The sequence below is a fragment of the Salvelinus sp. IW2-2015 genome, linkage group LG36, assembly GCF_002910315.2.
Source record: "Salvelinus sp. IW2-2015 linkage group LG36, ASM291031v2, whole genome shotgun sequence".
Taxonomy (NCBI): Eukaryota; Metazoa; Chordata; class Actinopteri; order Salmoniformes; family Salmonidae; genus Salvelinus; species Salvelinus sp. IW2-2015.
Window position 1 is genome coordinate 2,938,762 of NC_036875.1, and position 16,239 is coordinate 2,955,000.

General features: G+C 41.1%; 1 protein-coding gene across 1 annotated transcript in view; it reads right to left on the reverse strand.

The window, feature by feature from the left end:
- LOC111959659 (cell division cycle protein 16 homolog) overlaps nt 1-14,704 on the reverse strand; it is a 30,390-nt gene extending 15,686 nt beyond the window's left edge. The window contains exons 1-7 of the mRNA XM_023981390.2: nt 14,525-14,704; nt 12,415-12,469; nt 12,223-12,320; nt 5,918-5,956; nt 5,082-5,222; nt 4,459-4,618; nt 2,227-2,321 (exon numbers count right to left, since the gene is read on the reverse strand). Coding sequence (XP_023837158.1) covers nt 2,227-2,321; nt 4,459-4,618; nt 5,082-5,222; nt 5,918-5,956; nt 12,223-12,320; nt 12,415-12,469; nt 14,525-14,602 — 666 coding nt within the window. The 5' untranslated portion in view covers nt 14,603-14,704. The remainder of the gene's footprint in view (nt 1-2,226; nt 2,322-4,458; nt 4,619-5,081; nt 5,223-5,917; nt 5,957-12,222; nt 12,321-12,414; nt 12,470-14,524) is intronic.
- Between the last annotated feature and the right edge of the window lie 1,535 nt (nt 14,705-16,239).

The following is a 16,239-nucleotide window of genomic DNA, read 5'->3' on the forward strand; positions in this document are numbered from 1 at the left end:
TGTATACATGTAATAGTTGCTAATTGTAAAAAAAAAAAAAAAGTTTTCTATTTCGCGGATTTCACTTATCGCGGGTCATTTTCGGAACGTAACCCCCGCGATAAACGAGGGATTACTGTAATTGTAATATGGTTCATTCTGAACTATAGGGCAAAATCCTAAGTGATATGCGATGACCTACTGTGCCGGTTGTGAGATTTTTTCCCCCGCCGGTTATTGTTATGCAAAAGACTGTTCGTCTCACGGTAAATTACTGTTAACAGAAGCGAGTTTAGCCTCTAGGCCTCCATGCACACCAAGTGGCTGATGCGTACCTTTGGAGTATCTACATTTTTTTTTTTTTAAGTCTGATTTATCAATTTAATATACACCATCACAATAAATCCATAATTTATTTTAGTCAGGTCTAAAGAAACATGATACGAAGAAAATGTATTTCAGAAGAACAGAATACAAGTTTGCCTACTGTATGTTACCTGGCTATGCCCCTTGCCATAGGCTTGTTCATTTGGCAGACAAGACATGCTTAGCGGTCCCGTGCCATTTTTTTTATATTATATGATTTTACAGTAAGAACAATGATATTCAACTTACCTGAATGAAATGGATATTTTCCCATTCTGGCGAGAGTGTTCATAAGTGGCTACGTTGAGCATAAAAGTGATCATTTGAAACAGGTCCTATACTTAGTTACTTGGCAACTTCAGTTGTGAATGATAAGAATGTCTTAGAAAATCAAAACATGGGCTGCATGATGCGACTATAGGCTATTGATGATTTAACAAAAATGGCACAAAAAAATGCTTTTCCCTGGCTGCACAGCTGTTCTATCAAGTGATCATATTTTCACTCATCAGACTAAACTTAATTTAATCTGGTCTTCACTAATATGTCAAATTAGAACATCCCATTATCAAATGGGCAGGATAAAAAATACAAAGTAATCTGTATGCAACTGAATAGTGAACGGAGGCGTGCGCTTTCCCGCCAGTCCGTTTTTCAATGATGGCGCTACTTCGGTTTTATAGCGTGCATGTGCACAATACAAGCAGCTGAGAAGTAAAATATGAACACACTTATTCCACTCCACGCCTCAACCACTGTTTGAGGAGCATGTGTTTGCTGCGCGACAGGTGATATTCCGCCCAAACTGTATGCCAGGGGCTCTCCAACCCAGTTCCTGCAGCTAGCCAGTGATTCATTTGGAAAGTGAAATCTGTTCGGGAACGTCGACGGTAAGATTTCTTCACAACAAAACATTTAAACTGTTGACAACCCCTCTGCGCACTCCATAAAGGAATAAAGGAACGCAAGGAGAGACGGAAACGCATGGTGGAGATATATTCTGTATAGCTAAAAAAGGTAATATGTCACCCAATTATTTAAAATAATAATAATAATTTTTATTCCTTTTACTAGGCTATTCAAAATCAAATACAAATTCAGTATAATTATAGGCTAACTGAGCCGAACCTGCAAAATCAATGAACCAACAGCATCGCCAAGGGCTATACGTTATCTCCCAGACTCATGGACATAAATTTGAGCATAACATAGTCAATATTAAAATGAAATGATAATAATCCACACTCAAATGCGATTACTCGAATGTGTTTAATTGGAGTATAGGCTAGACCAATTATGTACCAAAATCTGTTTGATTATGATTTTTTTTGGCATGTGTAATATGTGGTAGGTTATGTATTGTATAACGGCTTAATCATAATTTTTATTCAGGTTTATTTTCTGGCTTGGCCTCATAACCCTGTGTATAAGCTCTAATATGTGTATTTTGAATTAATCATCACCTTAGAATTTTTTTGTAACAGGCTTTGAAACAGAATCCACAACGACCATGTTTTCCACTCAGTTTCAACCTGCTGTTGAACTTCTTTCTTCAAATTGATCATCACAGTGAGGTGAGTTTTAAAAACACAACATCAATGCTTTTGCATTGATGTCAGAGTGGTTAGAGGGACAATCGGGGCCTGATGTTAATTAGCAAGTTGGGGTACTACCAAAGCTTGTCAGAAGTGCATAAGAGGAGATTACTGTGACTCAATGGTCACGTGGAATTTTACTGGAATTTCAACAGCCCTATGATGACCTGGCTATTCAAGTACAGCAACAACATTGTGATCAACATTGACTGTGTAAAAACGGAAAAGTAACATAGGAATCTGAACAGAACTGATGTCCTGACATGGAGGATAACAGTGGACGTACCTTCTTCAATTTATTCTCAAACAGGAAGTGAAGTAATTCGTCTTCCTCCTCAGTGCACTGTTGGCTCAGAGGAAGTGAGTCCAGGAAGTCCTTTTCTAATACACACAAAAACAACCAGTCTTCAAATGGGGGGCTTGGGTAAAAAATATATACAGTGCGTTTGGAAAGTATTCAGACCCCTTGACATTTTGTTACGTTACAGCCTTATTCAAAAATTGACAAATCTGTTTTTTCCCCCTCAATCTACACACAACACCCAATAATGACTTTGTACTTTGTTAAAGCACTTTAAAAGTGATTACAGCCTCGAGTCTTCTTGTGTATGACGCTAGAAGCTTGGCACACCTGTACTTGGGGAGTTTCTCCCATTCTTCTCTACAGATTTTGGGGCAGCAGGTAGCCTAGTGGTTGGGCCAGTAAGCGTTGGGCCAGTAACCGAAAGGTTGCTAGACCGAATCCACGAGCTGACAAGGTAAAAATCTGTCATCCTGCCCCTGAACTAGGCAGTTAACCCACTGTTCCTAGGCAGTCATTGTAAATAAGAATTTGTTCTTAACTGACTTGCCTAGTTAAATAAAGGTTAAATAAAAGAAGATGCACAAGCTCTGTCAGGTTGGATGGGGAGCGTTGATCCACAGCTAGTTTCAGGTCTCTCCAGAGATGTTAGATCAGGTTCAAGTACAGGCTCTGACTGGGCCATTCAAGGACATTCAGAGACTTGTCTCAAAGCCACTCCAGCATTGTATTGGCTGTGTGCTTAGGGTCGTTGTCCTGTTGAAAGGTGAACCATCGCCCCATTCTGAGGTCCTGAGTAGGTTTTCATCAAAGATCTCTGTACTTTACTCTGTTCATCTTTCCCTCGATCCTGACTAGTCTCCCAGTCCATCGCTGAAAAACATCCCCACAGCATGATTCTGCCACCACCATGCTAGGGATGGTGCCAGGTTTCCTCCAGACGTGACACTTGGCATTCAGGGTAAAGAGTTCAATCTTGGTTTCATCAGACCAGAGAATGTTCTTTCTCATGGTCTGAGAGCCCTTGCAATAAAATGCAAATTAATTACTTAAAAATCATACAATGTGATTTTCTGGATTTTTGTTTTAGATTCCGTCTCTCACAGTTGAAGTGTACCTATGATAAAAATTACAGACCTCTACATGCTTTGTAAGTAGGAAAACCTGCAGAATCGGCAGTGTATCAAATACTTGTTCTCCCCACTGTATATAGGTTAGTTAGCTAACTATAGCTACTGAAACAGATGTCGTTTTGCAATGTTTTTGTGGAAGAACACTGTTTTCATCCATGAGCTAGCTAGCTTTTTATATGACCAGCACTGTAGGTGCGCGAGACAACTTCACCAGGATCATAGCATACGTATCGATGAATCATTGTGAAATATGAAATAGGAGTCACTAAACATTGATTACACTACGTAAAAAATGTATGAACGCGTTAAATTATGTGACGTGCAGTCATATTCAGGTCCTGAATGTTCAACAAGCTTATTTGACACGTCAAATAGTATATTAATGGACACGCAAAGACCCAAACAGTGTTCCATAGCAAAGACCCAAACTGCGTTCCATAGTAATCCTGGTTGAGAATGAAATGACTCAACAAAGAAACAGCACAGCAAGTAAGTGAAAGAAATAGGTTTTGATTATGTTTTACTGGTAATGGGGACATACGTAAATGCCAGCAAAATAACTTTTTGATCAGTGTGCTGTGTGTGTAACCTTTATTTAACCAGGCAAGTCAGGTAAGAACAAATTCTTATTTACAATGAGGGCCTACCCTGAGCCAATTGTGCGCGGTCCTATGGGACTCCCGATCACGGCCGGCTGTGATACAGCCTGGATTCGAACCAGTGCCTTAGACCGCTGCATCCATGTGTGTGTGTGTAAACGATTTAACTTTACTAGAATGATTAAAATTTTGCAAAAATTTCTAAAAACCCGTTTTTGGTGTATTGTGTGTAGATTGATGAGGGGGGAAAAACTATTTAATCAATTTTAGAATAAGGCTGTAAAGTAACAAAATGTGGAAAAAGTCGGTGGGTCTGAATACTTTCCGAATGCACTGTACACACTCATCTGCCTACATAGCATACATGGTACAACTACATTTACCCTACGGAAACATCAGTAAGAACAGTTATCGTTATTGAAAACAACGGCACAAAATAATCTATATTACTCCTGCTACACACGTGCAAAACCCATAAGTTTCACCTTCCTGAGCGGTCAGCATGTGATGGGACGTTAGAAGGTCGAAGGCTTCAAAGCAGTACACGTCCAGTTTCAAGGCCTCTTTGTAGCTGGACGTGGCCAGAGGCCGGTTGTCCATAGCATCATAGATCTTCCCCCGCAACAGACAAATAGAACTGTCGATCTGAGAGGGGGGGGGTGAGTGGGAAATGAGGAAGAGAGAGGGAGCTAAAGAAAGATACGAGACCACAGGGGTCAGGACCACTGAAGCAGCATCAGTCGGGGAAGCCTCCAGGGGCCGCTGACATAAAGACCCACACATTAATTTTGTATGAATGTGGCTACTGGGTGAACGACAGACCCCTTTCATAATATGATGATTACTACAAAAAATGAAAATGTATAGCTTTCAAAAAGGAACAATCCATGAAAATGCAGCCAAGAGGTCTTTGAATACTGTGTTGCCATATCAGTCACCCACAATACCGTATGCAAATACTATAGTTAACCTGTAACCACAACACCATAAATGTGAAGGAACTGGGGATTTTTTTTTTTTAAATCACACTAAGAGGCTTGAACACAAACCTGGCATTACAGGGCCACAAAAACAAATTGGACCCTATTGTGTCAGAGCTGAGACTCACAGAGGCAGGGCTCATCTCCCAGTCATTGGGCGACTGTTGTATCCCGTGGTCCTCTTTGACACTCCGGTCCAGCAGCTTCCTGCTGGCTGGCTCCTCCATGTCCAGGATGTCTAAGGCCTGCTGGAACTCTTTGGCAGCATACTGCACAAAACAAACAATAGGTTAGTGCTTCCAATGGGTCAGGTCAGTTAGGAGCATGGTGCTGGTAAACTCAGGTTTGTGGGTTTGAGTCCTGCATAGGCCACATAATTAATATGCTGACAGTTCTGTAAGACCATTTGGCTAGGAAGACGCTGCTAAATGACCATATTGGGGAATAACAGCACACAAATACGATGCACTTATACTTACATACTAAAGTCAAGTACAAGTAAAACAGAGTGGAAAGTAAACAAATAGTGAGAGAGAACATGTTCAAAAGAACACAGAAAGGTATAGCTAAAATACAAGAGGGGGAGTGTTGTGAAGCTACAGCTTTTGTACCATTTAAAAAATAATAAGAAAGGGAATAGAAAGTGTCTAATAGACACGACATAGGCCATATAGTCCTTGGGCCAGAGGGACACTTTGGGGAGGCAAAGTCTAATGAAGATGTTCATTAATGGTCATGTCTGGATAATATTTTGGTATGATAGCCACATTTCGCTACATGGCCATCACTGCATTTAATATATATATATATATATATATATATATATATATATATATATATATATATATATATATATATATATAAAAAAGTGAACACATTTTCCAGAAGGCCCATGGACTAATAGGAGGATGGAGAATTTGAACAGGTAGATTATCACAAGAAGTAACTTAATGTTAATACTCACGTGGCATCTAGCAGCGAGATATTGACACGCGCCATACAACTGTGAAATGAAAGATACATATTGGGAAAATGAAAACCAAAGCACAAGCTGACAGAACATTTCACATCAACAATGGCACCAGCATTTGCCCATTCATAGACAGTAACACGTTAGCGTCCATTTACAAATATCTGGCATGAGGGAAATGACGAGTCTAAACGTTAAAGGGACAGTTCAAAAATGTTAAACTTCATAATCATAATCTCCTCCACCGCCCCAACATCAACATGCACTACATGACCAACTCATGTATGTGGACACCAACATCTCATTCCAAAATCATGGGCATTAATATGGATTTGGTCCCCCTTTGCTGCTATAACAGCCTCCACTCGTCTGAGAAGGCTTTCCACTATATATTGGAACATTCCTGCAGGGATTTGCTTCCATTCAGTCACGAGCCTTAGTGAAGTCGGGCACTGCGTTTTCCTGGCATCCGCCAAGCCCAGACTCATCCATCGGACTGCCAGATGGTGAAGCATGATCAGCACTCAAGAGAACGCGTTTCCACTGCTCCAGTGTCTAATGGCAGCGAACTTTACACCCCTCCAGCCGACACTTGGCATTGCGCATGGTGATCTTAGGCTTGTTGTGCGGCTGCTCAGCCACGGAAATCCATTTCATGAAGTTCCTGACGAACAGTTGTGCTGACATTGCTTTCAGAGGCAGTCTGGAACTCAGTAGTGAGGACAGAGATTTTTTACGTGCTTCAGCACTGGGCGGTCTCTTTGTGAGATTGTGTGGCCTACCACATGGCCGGCTGAGCAGTTGTTGCGCCTTGACGTTTCCACATCACAAAAACGCCATATTTCTGTTTTGTAGTCAAAACAATGGTTTCCAATGACGTCAACCAATTATTCGAGATTTACTACTCACAATAGGTCAAAAATCACACAGATGAGGTCATTGGAAACACTTTTCTTCCTCTACATTTGACTACAAAACAGAAACGCACCTTTTTTCACATACAGTGGTTGCTCCACTAAAAGTTTTGCGATTATGCTGCGGTACTTAGAGGTAATTTGTGGTTTAGTACGGTACCCTGCGTCACCACTTCATTGCTCCAGACCAGCGCAAGGGGGAGTTGGAGCACTGATTATGCTTTTGGGTCCTACTGCTCGTAATGTAATTGAATGGGCGACATAAACCTAAATAGAAACTGATAATTGTGCACGACTTTAGTATTACTTATGAAAACTGTTGTTACACTAAAGATTATTATTTTATTTTGCTCTTACTGTAGTACACTCCTGACCAGTCGCATTGTAGCGCTTAAGTGGCGCAGCGGTCAAAACACTGCATAGCTGTGCAAGCCGTGTTGCTACAGATGCTGGGCCAATACCTGTGCCGGCTCGACTGGGAGACCCAGAGATGTTGTTTTTTTTGTTTCTTCCGCCTAAAAAACATATATTTTCTAAATAACAAACTGGCTTTATTACAAATTAGTACAATGTCTCACCATGTTAAGAATCCACCCTCGCTCATTTTACATTATTTGAAATGAGATCTCCAAAATAGCCTTTTTTTCTTTTTTTTTAAAACAAGCCACTAGTATTATTAATTTAGAATATATAAAAAATTGATATCCCACAAGATATAATTAACCCTGTTTATAGCAGGACAATATATATTGGCTCTGGCTCCCGAGTGCGCACAATGGAATACTTGCAGTTCTCCAGCTGACGAGTAACCTTTAACTAGGCAAGTGAGTTAAGAACAAAGTCTTTTTACAAGGAAGGCTACTCCTTTCTCACGTCGGGGAATTGAACCCCGTCTCCCGCGTATGACAGGGATTCTTTAGCTAATATGCCCAGTACTGTGTACGCTACTCCCGACCGTCACATTGTACACGCCCATATTTGCCATTCACGGAAACCGTATATATATATATATTATATATATATATATATATATATATATATATATATATATATATATATATTATTTTATTTTTTAAATCAGTCCCATATACTATGTTCCTACAAAAAAAGGTTTTCAATTCTCTAGTACAGCCACTATTGAAGGATATCAAATGCTTCAAAGATGCCCTCTAGTGGTGAAACTAGCACTAACCAGCATTAATGGTACCAATGCTGGCACTTAAATAACGTGCAATAGAATCTTTGAAGCATTTGATAGCCTTCAATAGTGGCTTACTAGAGAATATAAAAAAAATTGTAGAAACATAGTATATGGGACTGATTATTATTATTTTTTTAATTAAGAAATGTGGCTTAATTATTTTGATTAACATTTTGTGTTAAACGCAATATTTTGGTCAAATTGGATGTCGCATTGCGTTAAGTGTGGAAGAAATTTGCAACACAAAAAAATTGTGAATGCGACACAGAACACGAGACTGTACTAAAAGAGGGTTACTCAGTCGTAGGGACGTGTTTGGGTATGAAAGTCTGACACGGACTAGAAAATCGATCTCGCAAAATATGCCGCAGGCCGGTCCGTCAACAGGCTCAAACACCAATAACCTCTTACCACCTATGCAAGATCATGTGAAAAGTACGGAGTCTACGGATGAAACCCCAAAAAATCAGTTGAGTGCTCAAAACAAACCCGATTCAGACGTTGCAAAGAGCTTTTGCCCGTGGCAACCATAATGGCAATCACACAAAGATAACAGCGCGAGGGCCTCCCGGGTGGCGCAGTGGTCTAGAGCACTGCATCGCAGTGCTATGCTGCGCCCAGAGTCTGGGTTGCGCCCAGCTTGTCGAGCCGCGCGCCGGCGAGTCCGTGGGACGCACAATGCTTAGCGTCGTTCGGTTAGGGAGGTTTGGCGTAGGGATATTCTGTCATCGCGGCTCCAGCGACTCCTGTGGGGGCCGGCGCAGTGCGCGCTAACCGAGGGGCGGGTGCACGTGTTCCTCCGACACATTGGTGCGGCTGGCTTCGGGTTGGAGGCGCGCTGTGTTAAGAAGCAGTGGGCTTGGTTGGTTGTGCTCGGAGGAACAATGACTTTCGACCTTCGTCTCTCCGAGCCCGTACGGGAGTTGTAGCGATGAGACAAGATAGTAATTATAGCGATTGGATACCACGAAAAATTGGGGAGAAAAGGGGATAAAATAATAAAGATAATAATAATAAATAAAATATAAAAAATGATAGCAGCTGCCATTACAACTTACATCTGCAAAGACATGTCCCCAATTTACACTGTCGAGAAACGGGGGTTAAGTGAGTTGGTGATAACACTCGACCCAATGTACCAAATATCTTTTATTTGTCGAGTAAAATTCAAAATGTAATAAGAAATAGGCCTTTACATGTGGTCATTTTATATAAACTATTTATTCATTGAATTTACAGAAAATTTGTATATTGTGATATGTATCGTTATATGAGATTTTGGCCATATCGCCCAGCCCTATCCTTGAGATTTACAACTTGGAGTCCACCTGTGGTAAATTCAATAGATTGGACATGATTTGGTAAGGCACACACACACCTGTCTATATAAGGTCCCACAGTTGACAGTGCATCTCAGAGCAAAAAGCAAGCCATGCGGTCGAAGGAATTGTTCGTAGAACTCTGAGACACGATTGTGTCGAGGCACAGATCTGGGGAAGAGCACCAAAACATTTCTGCAGCATTGAAGGTCCCCAAGAACTCCATCATTCTTAAATGGAAGAAGTTTGGAACCACCAAGACTTGTCCTAGAGCTGGCCACCCGGCCAAACTGAGCAATCAGGGGAGAAGGGCCTTGGTCAGGGAGGTGACCAAGAACCCGATGGTCACTGACAGCGCTCTGGAGTTACTCTGTGGAGATGGGAGAACCTTCCTGAAGGACAACCATCTCTGCAGCACTCCACCAATCAGGCCTTTATAGTAGTGGCCAGACGGAAGCCACTCCTCAGTGAAAGGCACAACAGCCTGCTTGGAGTTTGCCAAAAGGCACCTAAAGGGCTCTCAGATCATGAGAAACAGGATTCTCTGGTCTGATGAAACCAAGATTGAAATCTGTCCTGAATGCCAAGCGTCACGTCTGGAGGAAACCTAGTACCATACCTAAGGTGAAGCATGGTGGCAGGATCATGCTGGGCGGATGTTTTTCAGCGGCAGAGACTAGTCAGGATCAAGGAAGAAAAAAAAAAATGCGCCGTTAAAGTACAGAGAGATCCTTGATGAAAACCTGCTACAGAGCGCTCAGGACTTGGGCGCAGCGAAGACAACAAGTCTCGATATCCTTGAGTGACCCAGCCAGAGTCCGGACTTGAACCCGATGGCACATCTCTGGAAAGACCAGAAAATAGCTGTGCAGCGACGGCCCTCATCCAACCTGAAAGAGCTTGAGAGGATCTGCAGAGAAGAAGGGGAGAAACTACCCAAATACAAGTGTGCCAAGCTTGTGGCGTCATACCCAAGAAGACTCAAGGGTGTAATCACTGCCAAAGGTGTTTCAACAAAGTACTGAGTAAAGGGTCTGAATACTAATGTAAATGTTCTGTTTGTTTTTTTTTTAAATACATTTGGGAAAAAATTCTAAACCCCTTTTTTTGCTTTGTTATTTATGGGGTAGTGTGTGTAGATTGAGGGGGGGACAATTTAATCAATTTTAGAATACGGCTGTAACTGGGGATGCACAATATCAGTAAGTATATTGGAATCGGAATATATTAGCTAAAATGCCAACATGGCTAAATGTCTATTTTAACGGCGATGTGCAAAACCGATGTCAAAGCTGACGCGCACACCTATATAACGTAGGTACATGACGTAATGACGCCACGTCAAATTTTGCGCTACACGTGCAACACAGCATTCCTACCTAGCCCACAATGTCTGCCGTGTGGATCGAGCAGTCAACAAGTTGAGCAGTCATTTGAAAGACAGTTGTCTCGCTGAAATTTTCTTAAAAAGGCGAAATCCAATAATGCCAAGATAATGGAATTAATTTCCCTTGACAATCAACCACTCTGTCATGGGTGATGTTGGCGTCGCCGACTGGTCGAGCACCGGTACACACTACCAAGAGCGCTTTTTTTCAGATGTTGCCCTACCGGAGTTACACAGTAATTGAGTCACTGCTAAAAAGCTTCACGACTGACATTTGGACCAGCGATGTCAGCCCCATGAGCATGCTGAGAAGTCATATTGCACGCTCATGAATATGCTGGTTGTCATACCGCTGCTGCCATTTCAATGGCATTTGAGAACATAATTGAAACAGGAATAGACTACCTAGCTCCATTCGAACAACTGACACGAGAAATAAGCTCATCAACTGCGCCTGCAGAAAAAGTGATACCCTCTGTCATGGCATTGAAACGCCTGCTCAAAAAAACTGCCGACACAGGCTGTGAACAAGCGATTTGGGTGGCATTCTCTCTTTACTGTGTCACCACCACGCTCGATGCTATGTACAATGCCCGCTACTTCGATGCAGACCAGAAACAGGGTTTACGTGAAATGTTACAGACACAGCTGGACAAGATGGAAACAGACACAGTGACAGTGTGCACCGAGGAAGAGAGGCCATGGAGAGAGAGCGCTTGCAATATTCATAAAAACATKAAAGTTACCTAATATTTTTGCCGAACACCTGCAGTACCTCCGGATGAATACCCCTGGTCTAAACCTTAATACGCATCGCTTGCGATGCAGTTTTGGAAACATTTAAAACTTTACTTTCATATAAGCGAGAAATATTTTCAAATACAAAAAGACACGCTTACAGTACACAGTTTTAGTTGAACGCTGTGTTTTGAATATCACAATTCATGCTTCCAGCCAAAGTACGACATTCGAGTGCAGTAGAAGGAAATTCCGTACACTGGCTGAATGCATGTGTTATTCAAAACGCAGTGATAAAACTGCAAATAGTATTAAAAAAACTGTACTAATGTAAGTTCCAAAAGGTTTTCAAAATTGTATGGCAAGTGATAATTATTAAAGTTTCTAAACTTTAAAACAAAGTGTGGGGATTGCAGTCCACATTGAGCTAGCTGTGGTCCATAGGTTCAACCGAAAACSCTAGGGATGGCTGTATAACCCCTTCGATTCTCGAGAGCTAACCAGGTACAATATTATTTACATTTTTCTAAAGAACAAGGGCACAATCTGGATAGCACAAAGTTTTGAAAGCCACAGAGAAGAATGCGACGTGTAGACTGGCCCGGACTCATTATATAGGCCTAAATATCATCAACATGTCATTAGTCAGGTTGCATGCAAGCCCGACTGCCCCACAGTGAGTGCGGAGTCGACATCCAGAAATACGCAGGTACCCAGGGGAGCCAATCAGGTGGTCTTACCTGATCTAGTTTGCGTGAGCGGAGGGCATGGGAGGCTCTGTGGTACTGGGAGGTGAGGTACAGACACTGTGCTAGCCAGTAGATATCCTGGGGTTCTTCTGTGAAAGGAACAACTTCAGTTAAATAGACTGCTAACTTGCCTTCTATAGTAACTAGCCAGATGATCTCATCAAATCAAGAAGATTTACTCACCATGAGACAGGGATGCAATCTTATCTGCCCAAAATAAAGCGCTTTGATACTGTTGCTGCAAACAAAAACAGACGGGAAAAGGCAGCATGAGCGCAAACATTCTGAATGTATTAACTAGAAGTATGAAACGGATACTGTCAGGAGCTGTCAATACTCACTGATACAAGTTAGCAGTTATCTAGCCACCCTCCAAGTAGCCCAAGAATTGAACCACAATCTGGGTTTACAGGAGACATCGAATATGGCGATTCTCCTTTAAGCCCAGGAAGAAGCCATTCAACTTGCCATTCACCAGCTTTTCAAGCAACTATCGTCATTACTGCCTTCACTCCGATATGTAATTCCMAAAAAAAATTGAAATAAAAAGTTACATGCAACCAAAAAAAATGTCTCGTCTGGGAATAATCTAAGTATTGTTTTTGACTTAGTATGCATGCACCAAAACCACCTCTTCAGCACCTCCTGCAATATTAGGAATGAAATTAAAATATAGAAAATAGAATTATAAACTGGGTGGTTCGAGCACTGAATGCTGATTGGCTGACAGTTCATATGGTATATCAGACCGTATACCACGGGTATGACAAAACATTTATTTTACTGCTCTAATTATGTTGGTAACCAGTTTATAATAGCAATAAGGCTCTTATGCGTTGTGCCTAAGAACAGCCCTTAGCCGTGGTATATTGGTCATATACCACATCCCCTCGTGCCTTATTGCTTAAATATACAATCACTGTAAACATACCGTATATTGTCTACTTAATCCACTTGTATGAAATATTATTGCATTCTGTGTAGTACAGGTKAAACAGATTGATATGACATGCATCCACTGTTGTAGGTGATAAAAACAGATCTGTATCTAACGAGGAGATGCTCATATCTCTGCCCTAACAATGGGAGTCATTGTCCCAGATGCGAAGGCAGGCGACAAGCTTAGGTCCAAAATAAGCCCATAGAAACGTAGTGTGCTTATTTTTGACAGATTTTGACCAAAGTGAAACCTCTCGTTTCACCTCTTCCTCTCTGGATAAAATAAAACATCTTCCCTGCTGTTGGATCAGCTGACCTGTGCATGGAATTAATTACAGATTTTTTAGATGGTGCAGAAGAGGTGGATTTGATGCATGCACACCTGGTGAAAAACAATACCAATGCCTTTTTAAGGTTGCATATAACATTTTATTTAGACCTTTTTTGGAAGTACATACCAGCCATGACGCAAGTAATGACTACAGTCGATCAGCAAAACTCCATTCTTTGGTAAGTACCAATCGCATTTTGACATTAAGCTTGAAAAGCTGATGAATGCCAAKTTGAATGGTTTCGTAAGCATAAAGACCTCATCTTTCATATCAGCGAGAAATAATAAATAATGTTAAATTGATACAATAGATCAAATGTATTCAAAGCACTTTTTAAATCAGATGTCACAAAGTCCTACACACCTTAATAGGGTTAGTTTTCCCAAATGGCCTTATCTCCATGTCACAGTACTTGTTTACGGAAAACAAGAGGCGACCACCTGCGCTAATGATCCATCTAGTATGTTCGCAACACATGTGTAAGCGTAACTCAGGAAGTGTAGTGTCGGCACCCATAGCTGTATGGATCTGTGCAAAACTGCTACAAGTGTAATTTAATTGAATGATTCTCCCTCACTAATGAATTAAGGGCCATATGTTTTGAAATCCAGATTGCAGGCGATGGTTGACGTTTCTAAACGTTAACACATAGCNGCTAAGTTAGCGGCTGAGAACTGTGGGGAGAAGGCAGAATGCCGCCTAGAGTTTAAGAGCTATGAATGGAGTAACTAGTTACCGTGGTCCAAGTACATAACATTACAGTAGTAGCCAACAACGTTAACTAGCTCAGGTCATTAACTTAGGTAGCAGGGAAGCTAACTAGGAACTAAGGTTAGCATAATGTTGATATCTAAGGAGCTAGCTAACGCAAGTGTGTGTTACACATCTGGAAACTGTAGACTTGTCATTATGAACAGTAGTCCATTCATTTAGCTAGCTAACCGGTAAATATAAATTACGACAATCTGACAGCGGCAAGCTAGCCAACTACCAATTTAGCCCATATAGTCTACGTTTCTTACCTGATCAATGTAGTGTCGTACACGTTTTCGAAGTCTCTCGAGATTCATTGTGATTGTTCTAATGCTCCCTTTATACATCAAAGCGTAACATTTTCATTCAGCGACAAATAAAACTATCGTGTGAAAATAAGATCGCTAGTAGAAACGCGTAAACTAGCTACGCAAGGAAACCAAAAAAAATACGCGGTATTCTTGCAGCGGGAGTGTCACTTAAAATACTCCGCAAGCAACTTGATCCTTTAATCAGGGTTCCGGTCATTTCAGAGAAKAAAAAAATCCCACAATATTTTATTTTATTATAGTAGAGAACATTTCAGCGTTTGGCTTCGCGTGTACCACAATTCAAACGGTGTGTTTACACGTTTAGAAAAGTAAATAATCATTGCTTGCGAAACTGTTTTTGAAACATATGTTGATATGCCCCTTATCTTTCATATCAGCGAGAATTAATCTTTGAAATAAAAACGACACACTAGCCATTCAACACAGATTCATATGCTGTGTGTGCCTCCAGTTGACAAACTACACYTCCGCCCCTTTTATGCTTACACACAGGTGTTGGGAGCATGTCTTACATAAAAAATATATATTTAAAAAATGAATGTATCATGGAGATATGGCCATGTGGGAACAACCCTATGAAATGTTAAATTATTACACACCATTTAAAAATAATAATTTAATATCGCTGATCAAATTATATTGGTGACATATTTTGTAAACAACAGCTGTAGACTTTTCCAAAAATGCAGAGTTAAATATAAAATCAAACATTGAAATAGTGACACATGGAATAAATACAGTGAATAACAGATAAGAATGAGTAAAAATAACATGGCTATAGTGAATAACGAATAACAATAACAAGCAAAACATAGCTACATACAGGGAGTACCAGTACCAAGTCGTTATGCAGGTGCCTTCGGAAAATATTCAGACTCCTTGGCTTTTTCCACATTTTGTTACATTGCAGCCTTATTCTAAAATGGATTTTAAAAATACAAATTAACAGCAATCTACACACACTACCCCATAATGACAAAGTGAAAAAAAGTTGAGAAATGTTTGCAAATGTATATCAAAAAAAAAATAGATACCTTATTTACATAAGTATTCAGACCCTTTGCTATGAGACTCGAAATTGAGCTCAGGTACATCCTGTTTCTATTGATCATCCTTGAGATCATTCTACAACTTGATTGGAGTCCACCTGTGGTAAATGCAATTGATTGGACATGATTTGGAAAAGCACACACCTGTCTAGGTAAGGTCCCACAGTTGACAGAGAAAGAAAACAAGCCATAAGGTTGAAGGAATTGTCTGTAGAGCTCCGAAACAGGATTGTAACGAGGCACAGATCTGGGGAAGGGTACCAAACAATGTCTGCAGCATTGAAGGTCCCCAAGAACACAGTGACCGCCATCATTCTTAAATGGAAGAAGTTTGGAACCACCAAGACTCTCCCTAGAGCTAGCCGCCCGGCCAAACTGAGCAATCGAGGGAGAAGGGCCTTGGTCAGGGAGGTGACCAAGAACCCGATGGTCACTCTGACAGAGCTCCAGAGTTCCTCTCTGGAGATGGGAGAACCTTCCAGAAGGACAACCATCTGTGCAGCACTCCACCAATCAGGCCTTTATAGTAGAGTGCCCAGACGGAAGACACTCCTTAGTAAAAGGCACATGACAGCTCACTTGGAGTTTGCCAAAAGGCACCTA